At 41.9% G+C, this 24350-nt stretch overlaps 1 protein-coding gene across 2 annotated transcripts; it reads left to right on the forward strand.

The window, feature by feature from the left end:
- Positions 1 to 10063: 10063 nt before the first annotated feature.
- LOC306791906 (uncharacterized protein) lies at positions 10064 to 23714 on the forward strand. 2 transcript variants are annotated; one of them, XM_079288819.1, is made up of 7 exons: positions 10064 to 10206; positions 12230 to 12321; positions 12804 to 12945; positions 16398 to 16824; positions 18204 to 18440; positions 18609 to 18847; positions 20266 to 23714. In XM_079288819.1, the coding sequence occupies exons 3-7, from the start codon at positions 12812 to 12814 to the stop codon at positions 22415 to 22417; spliced, it is 3189 nt and encodes a 1062-aa protein (XP_079144945.1). In that variant the 5' UTR covers positions 10064 to 10206; positions 12230 to 12321; positions 12804 to 12811; the 3' UTR covers positions 22418 to 23714. The 2 variants fall into 2 exon arrangements, with proteins under 2 accessions (XP_079144945.1, XP_079144946.1); XM_079288820.1 differs by lacking the exon at positions 16398 to 16824.
- The last annotated feature ends 636 nt before the right edge of the window (positions 23715 to 24350 follow it).

Here is a 24350-nt window from a genome sequence, read left to right on the forward strand (position 1 = left end):
CTTCTCGTGCACTTGCACATCTTAGCCATGTGCCCAAACTCCTGGCAATTAAAACACCTCATCGGCTTTGGGAGAAATTTGTCTTTCACATGTCTTTTCACCCCCATACTCAGATCTCTTCACTGGCTCCATGTAGCTTTTAGGATACACTTTAAAATTCTCACTCTCATTTAAAGAGCACTACACGGTCAGGCTCCTACATATGTAGCTGATCTACTTCGCCCCTATTCACCCGCCCGTGCTCTCAGGTCAGATGTTTTAGGTCTTCTGTCTGTCCCATGCACACGCCTTAAGACCCGTGGTGACCGAGCTTTTGAGGCAGTAGCACCGAGGCTGTGGAAAGCTCTGCCTGCACCTCTACGCTTTGCAGATTCTGTGAACGCATTCAGAAACCAGCTCAAAACGCACCTCTTTAGACTGCCGTTTGGGTAAAACCCATGTCCTAGACCTGCTTTTAAACCATGTTTTAATTTTGTATTTTCTGTGTGTATGTAAATTATTGGCCCTATGGTCCCTTTGTGTTTTTTATGTTTGTAATTTCTGCCCTGTTAAAGCACTTTGTGACTTATGTCTGTGAAAAGCGCTTTATAAATCAATTTTATTTACTTACATTATGTCTTATAAATCCAAAATTGATTTAATTAAGGAAAAAGTCGCATGTCGATGTGTCCATGAGCGAGACACTTAGCTCCAAAATTGCTCCTATAGCTGTGCCTACGGTGTGATAGAATCTGAATTGTAAGTCGCTTTGGATAAAAGTGTCTGCTAAATGACTGTAATGTAATATATAATATGGATATATTGTAGCTTTATTTAATTAACTTCTTTTGGGAGCATTAATTCTGTTCATTCTCGATGCTCTTCATCTCTTGTTCATATTTCTTTAGAGCTTGATGAGTATGTTGGATATCCGTCTGTTTTATTTCAAGCAACTCGCTCCGCCCAGGCACAGTTTGGATGTGGGCTTTAATTCTAAGCTGTTTATTCATTAGCATTTTTTTGTTGCAGTTATTGAGGCGCAGTTCTTCCTACATGAACTGACTCATTCCTTTCATTGTTATTTTACATTAATGAGCTTCCTCCTCCTTAACTGGACTTTCTTTGCTGTGGCTGGTTATCCAACAGGTAACAAGCAGGCTCATGCTGTCCTTGCACACCTTTTTGCAGCCTTGAGGGCTTGCAGGAAATGTTTAGGTGGTTTTCCAGTTGGCAGTGTGTAATGAGGGCAACACTGTTTTTCTCCATGTAGCCATTGTCTATGTAACATAGACACCACAGAATCAAAGATGTTCTTTAGTCAGTCACTGAGTCGATTCTCTGTTGACTTCAGCACTTTGAGGTTATGAATGTGTGATTATGATACATACAGACTTTGCACATGCAACACTATCTAAATATAGACTTCAGTGGTATGAAATACATTTTTTCCAGCTGTTTCCCAGCAGTCAAGCACCTGCAGATGAACAGAAGAACCCTTTGTTTTGTCTAGTTCGTCCTCTCTACCAATAGGTTCTTATTCCGTAATTAATTTGCATGGTAAGCCAATTGTACTCGCATGGCTAACAATACCAATGAGTCACGTGACTAACGACCAATGCGTCGAAACTAATGACTAACGAGACAAACGAGTCATGTGGCTAACATTACAAAAATAAATGTGAGGTTGAAAATATTGGCATATCCCACATCCATGAGTGTGACGGGCAGAGATGAGCTATGTATGAGGGCGGGTGTTTTGCCGAGTGCAAATACTCTGGCACATGCTCAAGAATCAGTGAGATGCCACCCACAAAAAGGCTGTAGGAAGAACTTAGTCGTAAAGTTGATTGTCAGTTGAATGAACTTGAACAAAGTAAACAGGATTTTCCGGAGCGTCAGTTCTGGTTCATTACGGGAAAATCAAAAAAGCACCGAAGAGCGGGAAGTAACCTATCTGGGTGGGACTTTCTGGCACAGCACTTAACTAATTAGTACTTAGCTAATTACACATCAGAGCTGACTAAAATGACATGGGGTGTTCTCCAAGGTTCAATACTGGGGCCTCTTCTTTTCAACATCTACATGCTTCCACTAGCTCAGATTATGGAAAACAACAAAGTGTGTTATGATAATTATGCAGACGACACACAAATCTACATAACTATATCACCAGGGGACTATAATCCCATACAAGGGCTGGGTAAATGCATTGAACAAATCCACAACTGGATGTGCCATAATTTTTCTTCAATTAAACAAAGATAAAACAGAAGTAATTGTTTTTGGTACCAAGGACGAACGACTGAAAATCACCGCTCAGCTTCAATCACTGATGTTAAAAACCACAAACCAAGCCAGAAATCTAGGGGTAGTTATGGATTCAGACCTCAACCTGAACAGCCATATCAAGACAATTACAAAATCAGCCTACTATCACCTGAAGAATATATCAAGGATTAGAGGACTTATGTCTCAACAGGATTTGGAAAAACTTGTCCACGCATTTATCTTCAGCAGACTGGACTACTGTAACGGTGTGTTTACAGGTCTCTGTAAAACGTCAGTCAGAAAGCTGCAGCTGATTCAGAACGCTGCAGCTCGAGTCCTCACTAAGACCAGGAGGGTGGATCACATCACTCCAGTTCTGAGGTCTGTACTGGCTTCCTGTCCAACAAAGAATTTACTTTAAAATCCTGCTGTTGGTTTACAAAGCACTGAATGGTTTAGGGCCAAAATACATCTCTGATCTGCTGCTACCTTATGAACCATCCCGACCCCTCAGGTCGTCTGGGACCGGTCTACTTTCTGTTCCCAGAGTCAGAACTAAACATGGAGAAGCAGCGTTCAGTTTTTCTGCTCCACATATCTGGAACAAAGTCCCAGAAAGCTGCAGGTCTGCTGAGACCTGCTGAGACCCTTAAATCAAGATTGAAGACTTTTCTGTTGCCTTTAATTGAACCAGATTGAAGGATATTAATCAATTTCCTACATTTTACTACTGTATTTTATTTCTTACACTGCTTTTTCGTGTTGTAATGACTTGTAATGTTTTTAATGTTTCAATGAATGTTTTGCCTTATGCTTTGATGCCTTTAATGGTTTTATGTGAAGCACTTTGAATTGCCTTGTTGAAATGTGCTATACAAATATACTTGCCTTGCCTGCTTTGCCTATTAAGAAGCGAGCACACTATATCATCCAGGGTTCTTAAAGTCTTAATTGGGATCAATAGACATCCAGAGTTGTCACATGGACGTATATTTAACACATTCTTTCTGATTAGCTGTTGTCATGAGTTTTTATTCTGCTCAGTGACAACATTACCACATTTGTAATTCAAGGCGTTACTGATCACTTTTAAGTGGCACAACAACTTCACGATGCTCTTTCAAATATATTTGAGGACACAAGGTACGGTGTCCCTGAGAGCTTAACTCGGAATAAGAGCAACATGCAAAGTACAAGAAAATGTAGGCCTTTTCACACCTAAAATGTCTGAACAGTTGGTTTTGTTTTCACATTGCATAGCTTCACACAGGGGTTATTTTTTACTGCGGTGTGCAGGCAGAACATACTGTCCTCCTCATTGTAATGATGCACATGCCATCAACATTATGTATATCCTGTAAATCCAGCTGGACCTGAGGGAAGCCTCTTTTGTAATGCTTCACTAGAAACCCTGCTATTGTACTGGTGATCAGTCTGTATCCGAGAGCAAGGAAAAAGCTGAATTGGGTTGAAGTTGTTCATCATTACCTATAATTCACTATAAACAAATAAACTAGATGAAGGCAAATTGTGTGTGTGTGTGTGTGTGTGTGTGTAAGCATTATAGTTAAGTTGAATGCCCACAGGCTGTCAAATACAGACGTGATTGGTTGTTTTTTAATTTTTAAATATTTAACATGTCCTTCTGCCTTGTTGTTCTGCATTACCCTAATGCAGTACAACATCTTTTCATTTTGGACTGGAGGTGAGAGAAGAGGAAGAGACAGGAGACACTAATGATATCAATAATGAGCCGTGTCCGTACACCACAGCTTGAAAACCTCTAGTTTGAACAACCCTAAAAGACACACATCCCTGTACTTACGACTTTGTGTGGACACTTGCGTTCATAATGCAGTCCCTAGCCCCTTACCCTAACTTTAAGCATCACTACTAAATGCATGACCCCGACCCTTACATTACACACTTCACATTACCGTTTCTAAACTCACTCCACAGTCTCTGAATGCCCATAGGAAGAATGAAGATATACAAGCCTGTTCTCTCTGGTCTGGACACGGACACACACACACACACACACACACACACACAAAGTTTGGGATGTCCCCTCTCTCCCACGCTGTTTGCAATACTGAATTGACCCTTTGCTAAGTCGGGCCCCTCAAACGAAGACTGGCCAATCATAGCGTGGCATCGGCCAGCTCGGACCAGGGTCCGACAACTAACCGGCTCTGCTCCATAGAATCTCATACAATCGTTTCAGATTTTCTTCATTTTCAGACTGTTTTTGAGGTCATGGTTAAACGTTAATGTAACAGTGATACTTGTTACCTGGAGAGATTGGAAGGAGATATACGTTTCTAAAATGTTACATTTCGATGTAAAAACACGTGGAGCTAATATTAGCAGTATGTTCCCCAGCTTGAAAGAGCCTGATAACAGATTTATGCCTGAGAAAACAGGAAATGATTGAGACAGGCAAACGTGTGGCTTCTTCGTTCAACGTCTTCTCAAGCTATGAGGAGACGCTGCAGTGGACGCGCACATACAAGTCTAGGGCCGCGAGGCAAAACCACAGCGCTGCACTGCCACCTACTGGGTATAGATAGTAATACACTTCTAAAGAAGTTTTATTATGATTAGCAAATCACAGAAATGAGTTCGATCAAATATTCATCAAATAAACAAAAATGTGACCATACAGACAGATATGACAGATATGCAGCCAAGACAAATAAAAGCTTCGTGTCTGTAGCTCACAATATGAAAGTCACATTTGCATGACACAGCAATTGTAAGGCACAATACTGACATATGAAAACTTGCTTTTTCAGACAACATACCCTCCAGGGGTTAAAAACAGGTGAGCGTGTGTGTGTGTGTGTGTGTGTGTGTGTGTGTGTGTGTGTGTGTGTTGGATTAAAGCTGGTTTTCACCATGCTGCAGTCAGAGGTAGGTGGGGTTTCTCACATTGAAGAATATTGTTTCAGTTTTCTTGAATCTTGCATGATTTGATTGAGTTCAATCTTCACCGTGCTGCATCTTCTGATCCTTTAGTCCCCAGGACTGGACAGCTGTGTTGTCATGACAACGGAGAGCAGCGAAGGACAACACGGGCCGACGTCTGTCTCATTGTGACGCAGCCCACCAAGAGCCCTCATCATCATCACTGTTGACCTGTTAGGTCCTCAAGTGATCAACCCTACTTCCTGTCAGTCTCAATGGGGACTATGTGTCTCATTGAACGCTTCAAATAAACACATGAATCAGCTCTACAAGTTGTATCGTCTATATTCAGTCAAAAACAGGCCGTGGTTTACTCTGACGTTAAATTTCACCAGCCGTCACAGGTTCAGTGTTGACAGATTTACAGATGACAGCAGGAGTTCAGGTTTCACTCTGAGAATGGAGACTAATTCTGATCCATTTACTCTGAAAGATAGACACCTGCCTGTGTGTGTGTGTGAATGAATATGAGACAGAGAAATAAAAAAAAGGTTTGAGGCAGATATATGGTGTGAGGGGATTGGGAGAGAGGAGAAGGATGGTCAGGATATAAGGTGGTTACAGAGGAAGAGGAGGAGGAAGGTGGACTGAGAAGGTAAGAGGATTATAAAGAAGAGAGATGGTGTAAATACTATTGAGAGAGTTGTACAGGAAGGAAGGACTTCAGCAGTAAATGCAACTGCATACATTTCACAGACTGCAATTCCTTCTGGCCAGGTTTAATAAGCCAGGATCCTCCCCAGCTGAGGTTTCAGTGGCAGGTCCTCTAATGTCTACTAGATGCTGCTCTACCTCAACACTAAATTCATTGAAAACTTCAATAGGAAACATCTCTCTACCAACACAAAGCCATTACAGTTTTTACACAACTTCAGCTCTCAAGAGATAATTTACATCCTTTTAGCATTAATGGTGTATTAAACCTTAAAGAACCATATGTGTTTTTGATTGACCAACATGTCTCTCAGTCCATCACTAGTCTGATTCATTTCCTCACAGAGGATGTGATGTGACGGACAGTTGGAGCACTTCAAGGCTTAGATGGATGGATGGACTCTTTGGCACAGCGGTGCTTTGATTTCATTGCCAACATGCTCACAATGACAATGCTAACACGTTGCAGTCGTTTAGACTGAAATCAGCCGATTGAATAGGCGCTTTCAGTGGTTATCAGCCTCATAGATTTGGGTTAGAAGGGGACTTTGACACCTACCAGTTGGAGCAGAAGGCTGTTCGCATGGTTGATCACCGATGCGAATACAAGGAGACGACGTCGACCTCTAGTGGCCTTAGCAGTTATGACCTGAGCCAAGGAGGAAGTCAGGTGAGGGAGTATGAAGAGCAAGTCCTCATAGGGACGGTGTTGGGGTGGATGGATGGGTAAAGAAAACACAGGACTTTTACCTAGGTGGCCGCTGTTCATGTTCCGTGTGAAACCAAAAGTCGGTGTAGACATTTTACTATATGCTACGTAACTTACGTCCTTAACATCAAGTTACAAAAGTTATGTACACAATCTTTTCCTTAACCTTACCAATTGTTTTTGTTGCCTAAACCTTTTTCGCAACGTTAATCCAACGTTCTTTTTCACAATGGGGTAGATGCAGTTTGGCCTGCCTGAAGCATTAAGGCTATACATAAGGCTACACCGTGTAACTGTTTACCACAGGCAAATTCACTCACAGCATTTCACTACAAGGAAGCTACAGACTGACAAATGCTGCCCTGGGCTTATAGGATCCTGGTAGTTGGTCCTCCACCTGCGCAAACCCGTTTAAATCTTTTATTCATCTTATTTTAATATGTGAGCATGCTGACATTAGCTAATTTGATACTACACAAAGAAGGTCATTATCTTTGCAGATATTTGGTCATAAAACAAAGTGAAAACCACAAATGTTACATACCATTCATAGTAAATACTTCCAGAATCAGCAGATCCTCCCGATTTGCAACTGTATTGGGATTTTATGGCTGACAGAGATGGCTGCTGGCAGTAAGCAACCCAAACAAAACACGAATGTGATCTGAGTATTTCAATATATCTTTTTAGATATATAAATACCTGTTGATATGAAAATAGTCTCAGAGTGGGTCCTTGATGATTGACTCTGAGCGGTTGTTGTAAAAATAGTAGTGAAGCCTGGTCGAGAGCCTCCTGGCCTGCAGTCTTCTGTCATCAGCAGCAGGGTGACCTGAGGATCCTGTTACAGGTGAAAGGGTCTCCTGTTACAGGTGAAAGGGTCTCCTGTTACAGGTGAAAGGGTCTCCTGCTGCTGAGTGACCTGCTTTAGCACTCGAACCACCAAGGGGTCCTTTCTATATATCATCAAAGTTCAGTAAGTCACATTAGCTTTTATTTGTCCAGAACATTGAAAACATTTATTAAGCTGAGTCATGCTGCACTTCACTAAGCCTTGTGACTTTATTTATCATCTCTGTGAAGAAATAGTTTTTTACAAGCATAAGTCAACTTCAGCTGGACCTCATGAGTTAAAAATAATGATGAGCAGCTAGACATGAGGTGTCTCATCCAACATCTTCTCCCTACACCTCGTCAAATACCTAGGGACGCCTGGTCAGTGGTCCGACGCTTCAAACTTTGATGCTCTTTGTAAACCTCTACAATCCGTTTTGGATGTGTCAGGGACACCGTGTTGGTTTTTTTGCTTTGTTTTTTCAAAAATAAACTAAAATAAATTACAATGGTATGTGTCTGTAGTTTTAGGTGTACTTGGTTAGGCAATACAACTACTTAGTTAGGTATAGGAAAATATTGTGATTTGGTTAAATAAAGTAAATTTCTTGCGCAAAGTTTGTTACGCTTGTTACGTACGTTAAGTACATAGCTTATGTAAGAAAACTATGGTAAAATAAGTATGTTTGACCCATTCATCCTCCCTAAGTGACCTTTCTCACTCTTTATACTCAGTTACTTTGACTGTCTAATAATGACTCAGATGGGTTAGTTGAAAGCCCCCTGTGTCTCATACAGACACTAATCTCACTAAAAAGAAATCAGATGAGCAAGAAACACAAGCAGTCAGGTGACAATTTTATCCTGATAATCAAGATTAATTTAGTTGGAGCTACACTGGAAAGTGAGAAGGATGTACAGAACTTACACAGAAATTACACAGTAACATTTATAACAACTGCATTCCATTTTCATGAGCAGTTCCATAGCCCTGCTTTAGTGCATGCTCACTCCCCGGGATGACTTGCTGGTTACTTGAATAGAACAGAGCCGTTGTTCATTTTCTCAGTAACACCTGTGCTTTTCTGTCAAAATGTCTGCTGGGAAAAATGAATATTGTCCTAAAAGGGTTGTAAGAACAGATGACACTCATATTAAATATATATATATAATTATATTATATTTGCACTTAAAAGAAGGATTTAAACTATGGGGTGATACAGTGTAGTAGTGTGTAAATCAAAAAGGTTTCTCCATAGGTTTCTCCAAATCACAACCCCTTGGAGATTTTGAACTTTCAAAATTGGTAAAGGATGGCATGACCACCATGTTACCCCCTTTACACCTTGCATTAAAAGCTGTTTTGGGTGATCGGATCGCAATCGGATAGATATAACTCATATCTACAATCTGGATCAAGATGCATTTCAGTGCCTGGTGTAAATGGGGCCTGTGTGAAACTAGCTGCGACGAGGCCGAGTTCTGATGTTGCTGTGATGCTTCTTTAATCTAAAGAACCTTGTTCAGACCTGGCATTAACATGCGCAATAAAGGTTTTACATTTTTAGAGGTTTAGAGATTCTTAGTTGGCTGAGTACTCAATGTGCCTTTTATTGCAATTGTCCCATCATCAGGTGAATAATTCGAGCTCAGTGGATTCAGAGGTAGTATTCATTTTGCCCACCAGAGACTGACATTTAGACTGCAGGAAGGAATTCACAACAATGCGTTTTGGGTGATTTGATCACAAATGGACAGCTCTGGACAGGTGTGAATGCACCCAAGACGCAATGAGGTCCGATCACACAGATCACATTCGGAGGTGGTCTGGGCCGCATGTGGCCACGATCTTCCAGCAGTCGTTACGCGAATGTGTCCCAACATCCTCAACTGATGTCTTCTACTACTGACAGAAGTACGTACTAATTTGTGTGCCAACGGCGTCATATTGGTTCTCAACACGCATAATCACGACGTCTGAAAATAGAGATATATTATGAGTGCATCAAACATCTTGGGAAATGTGGGTTGCCTGGAACACGCCAAGGAATAGACCAACTCCATGGGAGTTGTAGTTTTCTCCTTCAGCTTTTATGTCCAAAGATTTGTCTCTGACCCTTTGGTGAGTTTCATGTCAATCCAAACCTTGAAGTGCTCCAACTGTCAGTCACCTAAACGTGTTTATGAGAACACCTGTTACTGTAGGAGCCCTGGATGCCCACAACGCTATGCCAAGAACTGCTAAGAATCTTCATACTGATTGGCTGGTTGACAAGGGGCGGGTCGTCCGGAGGCGGAGCTTCTACTTGGTCCCTTGTCATATGTCACTGCTGTGTTTCAGCATGCAGAAGGCCCCTGGTTAGCACACTGCACTGGTCTCTGATGGGCCCACACAGACTTACAGCTAACATGTTTGTTGATGTTGTGGCACCTGTTTAATAAAGATTGATTTCACTTGTGTTTTCATCCAATTCAAGTGGCTCCTCTGCATTTCCAGGCTACTCATGTTTGTCGTTGCCTCACCCTGACACTAAAATTAGCGCTGCAGCTCTGGATCTTTTAACGTATGATGTAAAAATAGCAGGGAGGGAAGTCTGCTCACCACACAGCAGATATACAGGGCAGACTGAGTGTAAGCTGATTAAAGTGAACTGCAGAAACAGACTGCGGACATATAGACAGACAGACAGAGAGATAGACAGGCAGTTCACCTTAATGTTAACAGTTACTGGTCACAGCAGCAGATGTAAACAGACAGACAGACCTTGAGAGAAAGACAGACGGAAAGACATCAGGTAAGTCAGGATCGGGTTTATGATTTCTCTGAATTTATTGAACTTATAACTTGACTTATACATATATATATATATATATATATTGAAAAAATTAAATAATTATATATGTAATAATTTTTTTTATTTATGTTTTCAACAGTGCTGGTTGTGTTGGGAGGAGTTCTAGTTCTTGTAGTGTTTCCAGTAGTGTTTTCGTTTTTGAAAGGTTTGTGAGCAATCTTTGTGCTAAGCTAAGTCTAGGCTAAATTCTGTTGAGGAACTGCTCTATAATTTGCAAGCTGAGGGTCATGTGAGGGACAAGAAGACTGCCCATTTGAAAAGGCAAACAAGCTGGAGGTGTGAAGTTAGAAAGAAGTGAGTTCACCAGAACTCTGTAGTCCGCTCCACATCTTTGCTTCCTACAGGCCAGCGGCTACATTAGGCTACATTAGCTGCCGCTAACAAAACACATCTGAATCTCCAACCCAACCGTCGTTAGTCGAGTTGCATCGTGGGTAATGTAGATGCCACGTTTTGACAAAGAAGAAGAATGTTTGGGATTAAAAAGACATCTTTAGTTCTGTCATTTGAAAGGTATTTTATGCTGAAATCCTAACTCTGTCAAACATTTTTATGAAATGAAACTAAGACAACTCCCGAGCCACTATGCTACGAGTCGGGCCGCTGACTAAGCTAAGCTAAACACAGAAATGTGGACATTAACACCACTGCTTTTATGAATGGAATGTTCCAATAGTTCAGAATATTAGCTTTTTGTTTAACTTTTCCAGAGTCAGATAAGAAGATGGATATTAGTTTGATCTCTGTGAGTCCAGTACAGATAGAGGTCCAGGGCATGTTTGGCTTAGCTTAACACAGTTTAGGGGAAGCTAACTAGCGCCTAAAAAGATAAAAGAAAATCCACCTTCCAACAATGCTGATTGTGCGTAAACAATTGTGTATTCCAGGAGCAGGGCTGCACTTGTATCCATAGTTGTAAGAAGCACTTCAGATGTTGAGGTCACCGTTATTTGAGTTCGGGGGTCTTCTTCAACATTATCACATGCAGGGGCCTGATGCCTGAGCTCATTTCCTAAATTTGAGTCACAGTTATTTGGATGACTCAGCCTCATTATCAACACAGACACTGCTAAGTCCCAGAGTCCATCTTCCAGACAGGCAGGGATTTAAGACTTTGACCTCTGTTTTACACAGAGTTCTCTGTAACACCATCACTTTTTACATTCATTTCTATTGGTTTTAATTCAATTTCATGAAGAAAAAAACCTGACAGCGACTTGAAACTTAAAGAAATATTGACTGTGATGGATTTTCTGTCTTATCTTTGCATGGTAAAACAATTGAGAGCAGGAAGTGTATTGTTGGTGTGTTCAAAGACATCCTTATATCAAGAGATTTAAATCAAACAACAATGACCAAATACAGTTTTTATAACAGCCATGTTTGTCTTTTTCTGACTAAATATTGACAAAATCATGAAAATGAAATGAAATGAAAATTACATAGAAAATGGTTACATTATTAAATATAGATGTCTCATCACAAGTCAATTATGCTGACAGAAATTTGAAAGTTAAATAATAATGTAGTGGTGCAATGCAGAATTTAAGTTTAAAACACAAAATAAATACTAACATGAAGAGAATGTGAATTGGTTACAGTGTTGACATTATGTCAAAGACATCTTGTGTTGCAGAGATATCTGAAATGAGCATGCAAACCAGATAGCCCCGACCCGTCCTTTCTTGTCATACCACTTGCACCTCGAGAGGCAATAGTGAGTCATTGGAACGTTCACTCTGACCTCAGACCAACATGAGAGACAAAGAGGTAGAGCTGCCCTGAGCACTTGTCCATCACGGTTAAGTTACAGGGTCTGGTTCTGATGCTGGGGGGGCCAACACGACTCTTTGCCATCTTCGCAGACTCGGCACTGTGGTGTTTTCTTGGTGTTTTTGCTGTTTGAAGTACATTGCTGACCTGTGTTTAATTATAGAGTGACGCCTGTTGTGTTGTGTCACAGTTTGACCAGTCGGTCTTCAACAAGACACCGACTGCACTGAGAACTGGACCCAATCTGGATTAATTCATTCATCTATCTTTGTTGTTTTGTAGGTATGTATGAATTCCGGAGCTCATGAATTCTGTGTATGTATACATAGTGTTTCATGTATCTGTCTGCTTGCTTTTTATATGCCGACTGAGGAAACAGGAGGGAAAGGCAGTCAGAAAGGTGGAGCATGACACAGTTCGCGAAATGTATTTGCAGCAGGAGCCATATCACACAGTGGCAGAATTATTTTATGCTTTATTGATTGTGGAAAAATGATCGCCAGATTAAGCGTTAATTACAATAATTGTTAGTGGGAGCCCTGCTGTGATGGATTACTTAAAGATGTCTGGAGTCTCAATGAGTTGATGCTTGTACTGTAGTAAAATGAACAGTCAAGTATCAGATGTCTGGTGATTCTTCCCCAGCACATGAACGAACCAGAGACAGCCACAGAGAAAAGTGACACTGTAGAAATGCAACATAACACCATGAGTGACACGTTCGTTGTTGTTTCTGATGTTTGTTGCTTGTGTGTGTCTTATAGGCAACAATATGTTGTCAAAAAAGGAGGCGAAGAACTCCTTCAGCAACGGGCCGCTGAGAGACCAATGGGAGCAGAAAGCTCAGAGCGTGGCAGACCAGTGCAAACAGGAGGCCGAATTGAAGAAGAAAAGTTCCTTCAAAGAGTGAGGATATGTGATGTTTTTACTTGTTTTTGTGTCACAATACTGATGAAGTTTAGCATCATACAAAATGAATCTCACCATACCATAAAGAGCTTGAAGATATTGCTAAACTGTGGACACAATCACATTAATAAAAACTGCTCTTGAACTGACTGTAAGATTCTCAGGCCTTTGCTATACATACTGAGTCACCTGCAACTGGTGAGTTCACACTACAAGACTTTCAAAGTCGTCAGATCGCTGTACGGATCGCTGACCCACCCACAACAGGGGGTACACTCTGGACCTAATCATCACCAAAGGTGTAAACATTTCCAAGGTTGCTGTGACTGATGTTGCACTCTCTGATCATTTCTGTGTTTTCTTTGAGAGTGCAATCTCCTTGCACACAAATGTCCAAACCGAGGTTGTGACAAAGCGTTACATCTCTGAAAACACCAGTGAACTATTTATTCAGAAGTTCTCCTCCACACCAGCCCTCTCTTGTCTCTCAGTCAATGAGCTTGTAGATGGCTTCAATTTTAAAGTTAAAAATATTATTGATGCCATTGCACCCACTAAAGTGAAGGTTGTCTCGGGTAAGCAAAGATCTCCTTGGAGAAATGCTACGCTGGTCAGAATAGAGAAACGAGAGTGTCGGAAAGCTGAGCGCAGGTGGCGAAAAACGAATCTCCAGGTTCACTGTGACATCTATAAAGAGAGACTTCGCAATTATAATTTGGAACTTAGAAATGCAAGGCAGTCATTCTTCTCTGACATCATAACCAAAAACAAGAACAATACACGCGCCTTATTTGCTACCGTCGACAGGCTAACAAACCCTCCAGTGTCGGTAGCTGCTGAACTCCAATCCACCTGGGCATGCAATCAATTTACCACCTTTTTTACTGACAAAATTCAGAAAATTAGACAAGCAGTCAGTGCCTCCACATCAACCACAGGATATGTGTTGTCCCGATCTAACATCCATTCAAATATCATGACACAATTTCATTCAATCAACCTTAGAAGCCTAGAAGACATCATACAACATCTGAAGTCATCCTCCTGCTGCTTGGATATTCTACCAACACACTTTTTCAAATATATTTCAAACTGCATGAGCACTGATCTTTTACAAATTGTAAACACATCCCTTCTCTCAGGTGTCTTCCCACAAGCCCTAAAAACTGCAGTTATTAAACCACTCCTAAAGAAAGCTAGTTTAGACTCCGCAACGATGAAAAATTATAGGCCAATATCAAACCTCCCATTTTTGAGTAAAATAATTGAAAAAGCGGTTTTCCAACAGCTGACCGACTTCTTGGCCGTAAATAACTGCTTTGATGTTTTCCAGTCAGGCTTTCGACAGCACCACAGTACTGAAACTGCTCTTGTTAAGGTATTCAACGACATCCACTTGAACATAGACAATGGCAGAAGTTCAGTCTTAGTGTTACTAGATCTCAGTGCTGCATTCGACACGGTCGACCATGCCATACTCCTAGAAAGACTAAAAATCTGGGTGGGACTCTGGCACAGCACTAAACTGGTTTGAATCCTACTTGAAGGGCCGAGAATACTTTGTGTCTGTGGCTGATTACACATCAGAGCTGACTAAAATGACATGTGGTGTTCCCCAAGGTTCAATACTGGGGCCTCTTCTGTTCAACATCTACATGCTTCCACTAGCTCAGATTATGGAAAACAACAAAGTGTGTTATCAGAATTATGCAGACGACACACAAATCTACATAACTATGTCACCAGGGGACTATAATCCCATACAAGGGCTGGGTAACTGCATTGAACAAATCAACAACTGGATGTGCCAGAATTTTCTTCAATTAAACAAAGATAAAACAGAAGTAATTGTTTTTGGTACCAAGGACGAACAATTGAAAATCACCGCTCAGCTTCAGTCACTGATGTTAAAACCCACAAACCAAGCCAGAAATCTAGGTGTAGTTATGGATTCAGACCTCAACCTGAACAGCCATATCAAGACAATTACAAAATCAGCCTACTATCACCTGAAGTATATATCAAGGATTAGAGGACTTATGTCTCAACAGGATTTGGAAAAACTTGTCCATGCATTAATCTTCAGCAGACTGGACTACTGTAATGGTGTGTTTACAGGTCTCTGTAAAAAATCCGTCAGAACGCTGCAGCTCGAGTCCTCACTAAGACCAGGAGGGTGGACCACATCACTCCAGTTCTGAGGTCTTTGCACTGGCTTCCTGTCCAACAAAGAATTGACTTTAAAATCCTGCTGTTGGTTTACAAAACACTGAATGGTTTGGGACCAAAATACATCTCCGATCTGCTGCTACCGTATGAACCATCCCGACCCCTCAGGTCGTCTGGGACCGGTCTACTTTCTGTTCCCAGAGTCAGAACTAAACATGGAGAAGCAGCGTTCAGTTTTTCTGCTCCACATATCTGGAACAAAGTCCCAGAAAGCTGCAGGTCTGCTGAGACCCTCAGCTCATTTAAATCAAGATTGAAGACCTTTCTGTTTGCTGCTGCCTTTAATTGAACCACGTTCAATTAATATATTAATCAATTTCCTGCATTTCTGCATTTTACTACTGCATTTTATTTCTTACACTGTTTTTTAATTGTTTTTGAAATCTCCTTTTCTTTTGCCTTGTGTTTTGATGCTTTTAATGGTTTTATGTGAAGCACTTTGAATTACCTTGTTGTTGAAATGTGCTATACAAATAAACTTGCCTTGCCTTGCCTTACTGTGGAAACCTGTCTTGTAATTGGGAGTCTTGAAGCTATTGTGGTTTTCACACTACAAGACTGACTGGGGACAGGGAGTCAATGATGTTATACCACACACCAATCATGCTCGTTTGTTCAAGCAATCCGCGGAACTTTTATTGTAGTGATATTTGTTTGATGTTGTCACCGGCACAGGCGTTCACAGAAACCCCTGTTTCCTCTATGTGAAAGACCAAACTTTGGTCCGTGTTGCAAATACAACATACACAGTCATGTCCCTATTGATACAGGCAACCCTTACCGCAGTTTTCAACTCTCATTGGCTGAAGCTCCCCGACAGGTCAATATATTTACTATATATCTGCAATGCGTCTGCGATGCATCTGCGAGTGTCTCGGCTCACGTCTTTGAATAGTTCACAAATGGCGTTTAACCGCAGATTTACGAGCCCCGAGCAGACGCCAATTTGCCTCTGATCTGGGGCTTTACTCTGGGAGCTCCAAAAACTGTTTGCGGATGGGAAATCAGGCCCAAAATCGTGCAGTTTGAAGTAGACACTACAGATTGAATAATGGAGCTAATTGAGTGCGCTACAGAAGCATTGCATTCACTGCATAGAATCAAGCCACTTGTTCGGTCAATCACTGCTCTATATATATACGTATATATATAGAGCAGTGATGATAGAGCAGTGATGAGTTGATTTCATATGTTTCTTTGTTTGTTTTTCGAATGTGCAGATCCTTCTCAAAGTGGAATTATCACTGGTCACTCGTTTCCAATGGGGACTTTAAGAAGCTCACCAGCGGCGCAGATGAGGCGGAAAACAACAAGCCGAAAATCAAATTCAAAGTCGTCCCCCCTACTCCCAAACCCAAATACGAGCCTGCTCCTCCTCCGCCTCCTCCCAAGAAAGCAGCTTCACCCAAACTTCGCAGGGCAAAACGTAAAGTTGAAGTGGATGTGTTTCGTCTGTGCTGGAAAGACTCCTGGATGAGCATGAAGCCTCCCAAATATCTTTACCTGAAGGCCAAAGAGACAAAAACCAGAATCCCAGGGTTCACAACCATAGAGCTAACAAACAACAAGGAGTACAAACCAAACGAGTACGGATCCAAGGCCGAATGGGCATTTCCTGCTGATGAATGGAGTGACTCCTGGAAACAGGTACCAGGACTGACACAAACTGATGACTTTGCATTAAGAGACACTAAAACTAATACCATTGGTCAGATTTTGATCATATTATGGGCAAAGTGTGTGAGTCATGGCTGGTGCTGTGAAGCATTGACTAAGTTATGAGTATTGGTGTTGCGCAACCTTTCGGCCACAAGAGAGTACAAGGAAATAATAATGTCGCATTTCCACTGCTTGACTTGAATCGCTTGGAACCGTTCTTTTTTATTTTCCATTGGTAAATGTTGTGGATAGTACCTGGTATCAGTTTTTTTCATAGGTATCACCTCAATCAAGTTTCGAAGCTAACTGTACTATTGGTGCGAATCATCACGAGAGTCCTCACTTGCGTGACACGGGGCATCTTGCACAAACCCAATGTTTTTAAATAGTTAGTTGACGCACATTTTTTTTCACTCAACTTAGATTAAAAAAAATAGCCAAGCCGTGGTTAGTTGACGAATTAAAAACGTTTCTCTGCTTGGTCACCAACGAAAGAATCCAGCAAGAGAAAACAAGAGAACAATGTGTCTGTGTCGCGTTGAAGATGATGTCCCAGCAGTTTCATGGAACATCACGATGACAATTAGTTAAGAACACCCCCTACCTTGAGGGGGTACTCTCTGCAGAGGAGAAGGTGTATCAGGAGTCGAGTCGAGCCATGCTGACAGATTGTTGGTGCGTAATAACTAGTCTGCGTGGTTTTGTCAGAAGTTGGCTGTATAGGCTATTATTTACACATAGCTGAAATCCGCCATTAAACAGAGTAGAAGAAGGAGTAGATGTTGCAAACCAGAAACTAAATAAGTAACCTTGGTCGATCAAGAAGACAAAAATGGAGAGAGGTGTTCAGGAATTTGTTTAATTGGGTAAGTTGTAGTTATTCTTTCATGTTTGCTAATATTGGCCATGCTTCATGCTGTCCGGAGACATAGACAATATAAATATATATATCAGTGAACACGCAGGCATCGAAAAAGGGCGAATCCGTCATGTGAGTTAAATGTTTGCTTTGTCAGAACAAAGGTGTTTCAATATCCCATTTCCCAATTCTTCTTCAAACAACCTCAAACAATCTCAATCAAGCGTAAAAACTTTTGTGCGAAGTTTTATGAAACTTTTCTCATGCGATACTTCACAATGCATTCTATGTTTTTTTTCCATGTGAGAATTGTGAAAAGAGAACCTGTGGCAGCTGAGCAGGTGCGTTTGTCCCATCCATCTATCAATCAATCATTCCACATCTGTGTCACGCTGATTCATCCATGACCTCCCCACATCACAAGAATAGAGACAACTGGTCAATAGGTGCAAAATGACCAAGTAACACTTTGTCAACCATCTTTTGTCTTCATTGTTCCATTGTCCAGGTGAAGAGTCCTGCCCAGTTGGAGCGCTCTGAGGAGAAACAATTCCAGTGGGAGATTTTGTTTGAAAGAAACCGGCGGTGCAAAACTGAGATAGACGTCTTTTCTCTTCCTGTCTGGGCCGGTACTTGGAAATTCATTAACTTTGCCTTCAGACAGCAAAAGAAGAACTGGGATCGTATCTGGCCTGAATACCAAAAAAACCTCAGCAACAAGTTTGACAAACAACTAGAGGAGCAGGTGGGGATTGAAATCAGTTGTTTTCTTGTTATTTTTTTCCTTTTCAAATGTGTTGGTCATTATAAGAAAAAAACACAGATTTATATGTCAGGTTAGATGCTTCATTATCACTGAGCAACCAGGACTCCCATTCAGTGTTTACAAATGTATGTTGTGATCTTCAACTAGGAGGAGCCCTCAGACTGGGAGGATTCATGGGAAATGTCCAGTACTGAGTTTGAACCAAAAGACATCGCAAACAACGAGACACCAACTGCAAGCTCTGAAACCACAGAAATGATGAGGATAAACAATGTTTTCATGCCCGGATGGAGTGACTCCTGGCTGCTCTCTGCTGCTCCTCTGGAGGAAGAAGAAGAATGGCACATGAACTGGAGCTCCTGCTGGGGCTTCAGGCAGCGGACCAGGTGGGTCGGCGCTGGTTGTCCCAATGACCGTAACGATAATCCTCCACTTTAACCAACAGAGTGAATTCCTAAAATGCACCGTGGAAGGTTACGTGTTCTTCACACCTACTGACTCACACTAGCAGGCCACTTTGCACATCAAAGCCGGTCATTTTCACACATTGTTTTCAGGTCCCGGTAGCTCGTAGAAGTTAAATCCTATTGAATAGTGAAGCCATTCACTGCAACCATTGAACTTTCCCACATTTGTTTGAAGTACTTTTACATAGTTGAGTTGGAGCTAACAGCTCAGCTGCTAACAGCTTCTAAACAAGACGCAAGCCAAACAAGTGTGTTTGGTTGTCTTCAGGTTGTCGCAGTGGACATTTAAAGTTAAACTTTCCTCAACTTGAGAGTACAGCCAGTACGTCAAGTACCGATGCTTGGTCAGTGACCTTCACCTTGTGATGCTGACGCACCGAGGCACCCTTTAGCATCTGAAAGACGACTGGGCTGTTAACTAACTCCAATGTAAACCCATATTCATCATTATAAGACAGTCAGAGCAACTGGCGTATAAGAGTAGGGAAGTCAGCATAGGATGGACCGATCAAACAAACAAAGAACTTTCAACCAGGAAACCACTGTTGTTGTCCTGTGTGAAACCAAGACAACGTTTCGTTTTTTTACCGTAGTTGTGTTACATAACTTCACATTAATAAAGTCAGTTACATAACAAGGGTAGTTATACAAACGTATTTCAACCCAAACCACAATATTTTCCTAAAGCTAACCAAGTAGTTTTGTTGAGTAATAAAACCTAAAAATGAAGTAAACCATCAAAAGAGAGTGTAGACATTTAACGTGAACAAAGACTTTTATTTTGAAAATACCGTTGACACGCGTTCCCTTGAGTCCAAACTGACGTCAGAGGTCTACCTGGAGCATCATAGTTTGAAGCATAGGGACACTGACCAAGCTGCAGTATTTGACGAGTTAGGAGTGAGAACTTGTTGGAATAGCGGGTGAGGTACCACGATGTTATTGTTTTGTGAAATCACATAATTCCCAGCATGATTGGATTGGAGGTGTATTCAGTTGAAATCACCAATGTATTTGCAAAGTATTGCTGTTAAATAAATGTGGTGGAGAAAAAGTGCAATGTTTGCACTTGCAGTAACAAAAATGAATTAGCATGAAATAGAAATACTCAAATACAGTACAAGATTGTACTAAAGTGAACTCGTATATACAGTATAATACTGTATATATATATATATATATATATATATATATATATATATATATATATATATAGAGAGAGAGAGAGAGAATCCAAAAGTTCTTTCTCGCTCCTGCAGTTTTTAGACTCGTAGTACTCAGTTGTTCAATCCATCAAACTGATTGCTCAAATTAAAACCCAAACTTTATATCCACAGGTGGTGCCAGGCTTCGCTGCAGTCTCATCATCAACACAGCGCCATGCTGACTAAGAGACGTAAAGACACAAACCTCCTCCTCACATCACAGCTGGATGGTGAGATCACAGATAGCACAGAGTGGACGGAGGCCTGGAAGACTCCGAGAGGATGGATCAAACCAGAGGACGAACTGGACGAGATGATAAGTGACACAGAAGAGGAGGAGGATGAAGGAGTGGACAATGAGGAGGATGTAGAAGCAGATGAGGAGGAGGAGGACGAAGAAGTAGATGAGGAGGAGGAGGAAGATGTTGGCAAAAACGAGGAGGACAAAGAAGAAGACAAGGAAGAGATGGATGTGGAAGTACAGGTGAAAGAGGACAAAGAATTTAACAAGAAGGATGTTGAAGAAGATAAGGAGGATGATGAAGGGGTAGATGAGGAGGAGGAGGAGGAGAATGAAGAAGAAGTAGACAGCGAGGACAAAGAAGAACATGAGGAGGAAAACGAAGCAGTAAACAAAAATAACAAAGACGATGAAGTACGTAAGGAGGAGGAGGAGGAGGAAAATGATGCAGAGGACGAGGAAAGTGAGGAGGAAGATGAAGAGGAGGAGGACAAAGAAGAAGACAAGCATAAGAAGGAGCAAGAGGAGGAGGAGGAGAAAGAAGTCGAGGACAGGAATAACAACAATGAAATGCATAAGGAGGATGCAGATGACAAGGGTGGAGAACATAAGGAGGCGAGGGACAAACAAGCAAACAAGGAGGAGGACAAAAACACAAACATAAATGGGGTGGAGGATAAAGATGAAGAGGAGGAGGATGAAAAATCAGATAAGGAGGACAAAGATGAGGAACGAGACAAGGAGGACAAGGAAGAAGAAGCAGAGGAGGAGGACACAGACGCAATAGAAAAAGGTAAAATGGACGAAGTAGATAAGGAGGGGGAGGAAAAAGAGGAAGACATGGATGGTAAGGACAAAGAAGTAGACGAGGAGGAAGAGGAAGAGGAAGAGGAAGAGGAGGAGGATGAGGATGAAGAGGAAGACAAGATGGATGAAAAAGAAGAGTTAGGCAAAGTGGAAGTGAAAGAAGTAGTCAAAGAGGAGGAACAGGAGGACGGAGAGGTTGACGAGAAGGAGGACAAAGATGTCAGAGAGATGAAACATGAAGTGGATGAAGAGAAGAATAGTGTAGATACAGGGGGGAAGGATGAGGGGGAAGAGGAGGACAAGGAGGATGAAGAAGACAAAGACCAGGAGAAAGACTTTGAAAATAAAGAAGTGGATGAGGATGAGGAGGACGAAGAAGTAGACGAGAAGGAGGAAACAGTAGCCAGGGAGGTGAAAAATGAGGTAGAGGACGAGGATGGTGTGGATACAGGGGAGGAGGATGAAGAAGCAGAAGAAGAGGAGGACGAAGAAGAGAAAGAGGATGAAGCAGACCAGGAGAAAGAGGTACACAATAATGAAGTGGATGAGGATGAAGAAGTAGACGAGGAGGAGGATGATGGAGAAGTGGACGAGGAGGAGGATGATGGAGAAGTAGACGAGGAGGATGATGATGGAGAAGTAGACGAGGAGGAGGATGATGGAGAAGTAGACGAGGAGGAGGATGATGGAGAAGTGGACGAGGAGGAGACGGACAAAGGGGATGCTGAAGCAGAGGAGACGGTGCTCAAAGAAGAGGAGGAAGACGGCCGTGAGGACGCAGACAAGAAAGAGGAGAAAGACAACAAGGGAGACAAAGTAAAGAAACGCATCAAACGCAAACCTGATGTCCCACTCCATCTGCAGTTCCATAAACTGAACACCTCCTTCTCCTCCTGGAAGCAGTCGTGGATGGTGGCAGTGGCTCACAGAGGAGGAGATGAGTATGACGAGGAGGAGGAGGAGGGTGAGGTAGAGGAGTGGAAGGCTTGGATAGAGTCGTGGAGGATTTATCGCTGTAAGAAGCCGGACGAGGACGAGGTGGTGTGTTTCTCCACCGAGCACCGGAGTCAGAGATACATGGGACTGACGCACGAAGGAGACGGTATGCCAAACAGTGAATGGACTCTCAGCTGGAAGATGACCAAGACTGCAGCAAAGGATGCAGACACTGAAGAAGAACAAGAACAGGAAGAGGAGGAGGAGGAGGAGGAAGAAGAAGAAGAGGAGGAAAGCTGAAATTTCTGATAGCTCAGAATTGATGATATGGGAATTACATTGAGATTTGTTTTTAAATGTTGGAGCCCAAAGAAGTTAGAGTTATAGTATTAGAACCTTAATGCATTTGGTTCTGAATGTCTTCAATTGTGTCTGTAGAATCATAAGCTATACAGCATGATGCTCATTTAGTAAATGATGGTCCATTTAAAGTCAAATAGACCCTAAAGCAGGGTATGCTTTAGGGCGGGGCTACCTTGTGATTGACAGGTCGCTACCACTACAAGAACCATATATGGCATCACTCCTCCTCAGTCCAAATATGGTCACTTCAGTTCAAAGGTTGCAAAAAAAAAGATGGCGACAAATGCAGACCTCGAGGCTTTAAAACCGTAGTCCACCAACCAATGGGCGACAGGAGTATACAAAGCTTCTTATATTAGATTCCTTTGACTTTTTTTACAAACAGTCGCCAGCCCACGGTTTGTGTCCTTCATGACTAGTAACTAGAGCACACTCGGGCCCGTGATATAGCGTGCATTGGGGCCCGTTGTAACTACCAAACACCACTGGGTGTTCCACGTGAGGATAACCCGCCGTTATGGGTCAACGTCATCTAGGACGCGGCTTCAGCCTGAGAGAGTCCGGAGGGAGCCGGAGATTCTGGAGGAATGTGCATGTGTTTTCTACTTCAACAGTGTTTACAAGCGCACAACTTCTGCATCTCACCGCCCCAATATGAAGGGCAGCCCTGAAGACTTTGGATCGGTTCTGCAATACATTTTTTCACACGGTTTTAAAACCAGGGAGATTGTCTTCACTTTTTCTGTTGGGCAAAGAGTTAAGAGCCTGACTGGGGGGTCGAGCATTGAGTTGTAGTGTCACACTTTTGTAACTTTCCTCCATTGCTAGAAAGCTAAATGTTTGTGCCACTTGTGGCTGGCTCCAAGAGTGAGTCAATCCCCATAGACCTCCATGTTGAAATGCGAGCAGAGATAAACATGTTTACATGCTAAATACAGCAAATGCAAACATGAGGTTGTGACAGCGTGGCAATATGAAGCACTTTAAGAGAGCTACACTGAAGGAGAATGTGTCAAAATATGTAGAAAGTGTAATGTTAGACAATGTAATGTTCAGCGGCAGAGTTGTGAAAGAGGATGCGGAGATCAGTGTTACCGGTTTGTAAAATGCTGTGTATCTTTACCGCTTTGAAAGGATAATGTGTAAATATGTCACCGCATTTAATAAAGTCACGAATCGTATTTGTCACGGACTAAAGTCAGAAAGCCAAATGTTTAATGATTAATAAAGTGGTTTCAAAGAACCAGCTCAACATTTTGCATTTTCTCATTTTTTTTTCTGACAATGAGCTCACATATGCATATCAATGTCTGTGAGCTGGAGTCAGGTTGTGCTTAGCCTAGCTTAGCATAAAGACCGAAAGCAGGGGGAAACAAACAGTGAGCGCAGCATGTAACTCCCCTTTACACGTTGTTTCTTCTGTATGTGTGTGGATTGAACAATCAATATACAGCATGTTTTAATGCATGTTTTAATGCATGGTTGGTGCTTCGTAGGGGCGACTGGCTCAGGGGAAAGAGCGGGTCATCCTTAAATCCCTGCCTCCTCCTGTCAGCATTTTGAAGTGTCCATGAGCTAAATGCTGAACCTCAGGTTGCTTCACAGCAGCACACTGCTCCTAAATGCTTAGAATGAGTTAAATCCAGAGGTCAAACTGCATGAATGTGATGATTAAATGAAGTTTGTTTGATTTTGTGACTGTAATGAACACGGGAGCCTCTAAAGGGTGCTAGCAGAGCACCTCATTTCTCAAAACTAATGCTAAGTTGTTGTCTGTTCAGTCAACCTATGGTGAAAATATATTTTGGAGCAACGGGTACATTAAACTGAACTGTTGTTTATGAATCAGCCACCAGATGGAGACACAGAC

The sequence above is a fragment of the Melanostigma gelatinosum genome (assembly GCF_949748355.1).
Source record: "Melanostigma gelatinosum genome assembly, chromosome: 18".
Lineage (NCBI taxonomy): Eukaryota > Metazoa > Chordata > Actinopteri > Perciformes > Zoarcidae > Melanostigma > Melanostigma gelatinosum.

What these genes read in the sequence shown, in the direction of transcription:
- LOC306791906 (XM_079288819.1), top strand. Translation starts at nt 12,812, where the DNA reads ATGTTGTCAAAAAAGGAGGCGAAGAACTCCTTCAGCAACGGGCCGCTG. An exon ending in AAGAAAAGTTCCTTCAAAGA is followed by an intron (nt 12,946 to 16,397) that starts GTGAGGATATGT and finishes TCGAATGTGCAG; the next exon opens with ATCCTTCTCAAAGTGGAATT. An exon ending in ACAAACAACTAGAGGAGCAG is followed by an intron (nt 18,441 to 18,608) that starts GTGGGGATTGAA and finishes ATCTTCAACTAG; the next exon opens with GAGGAGCCCTCAGACTGGGA.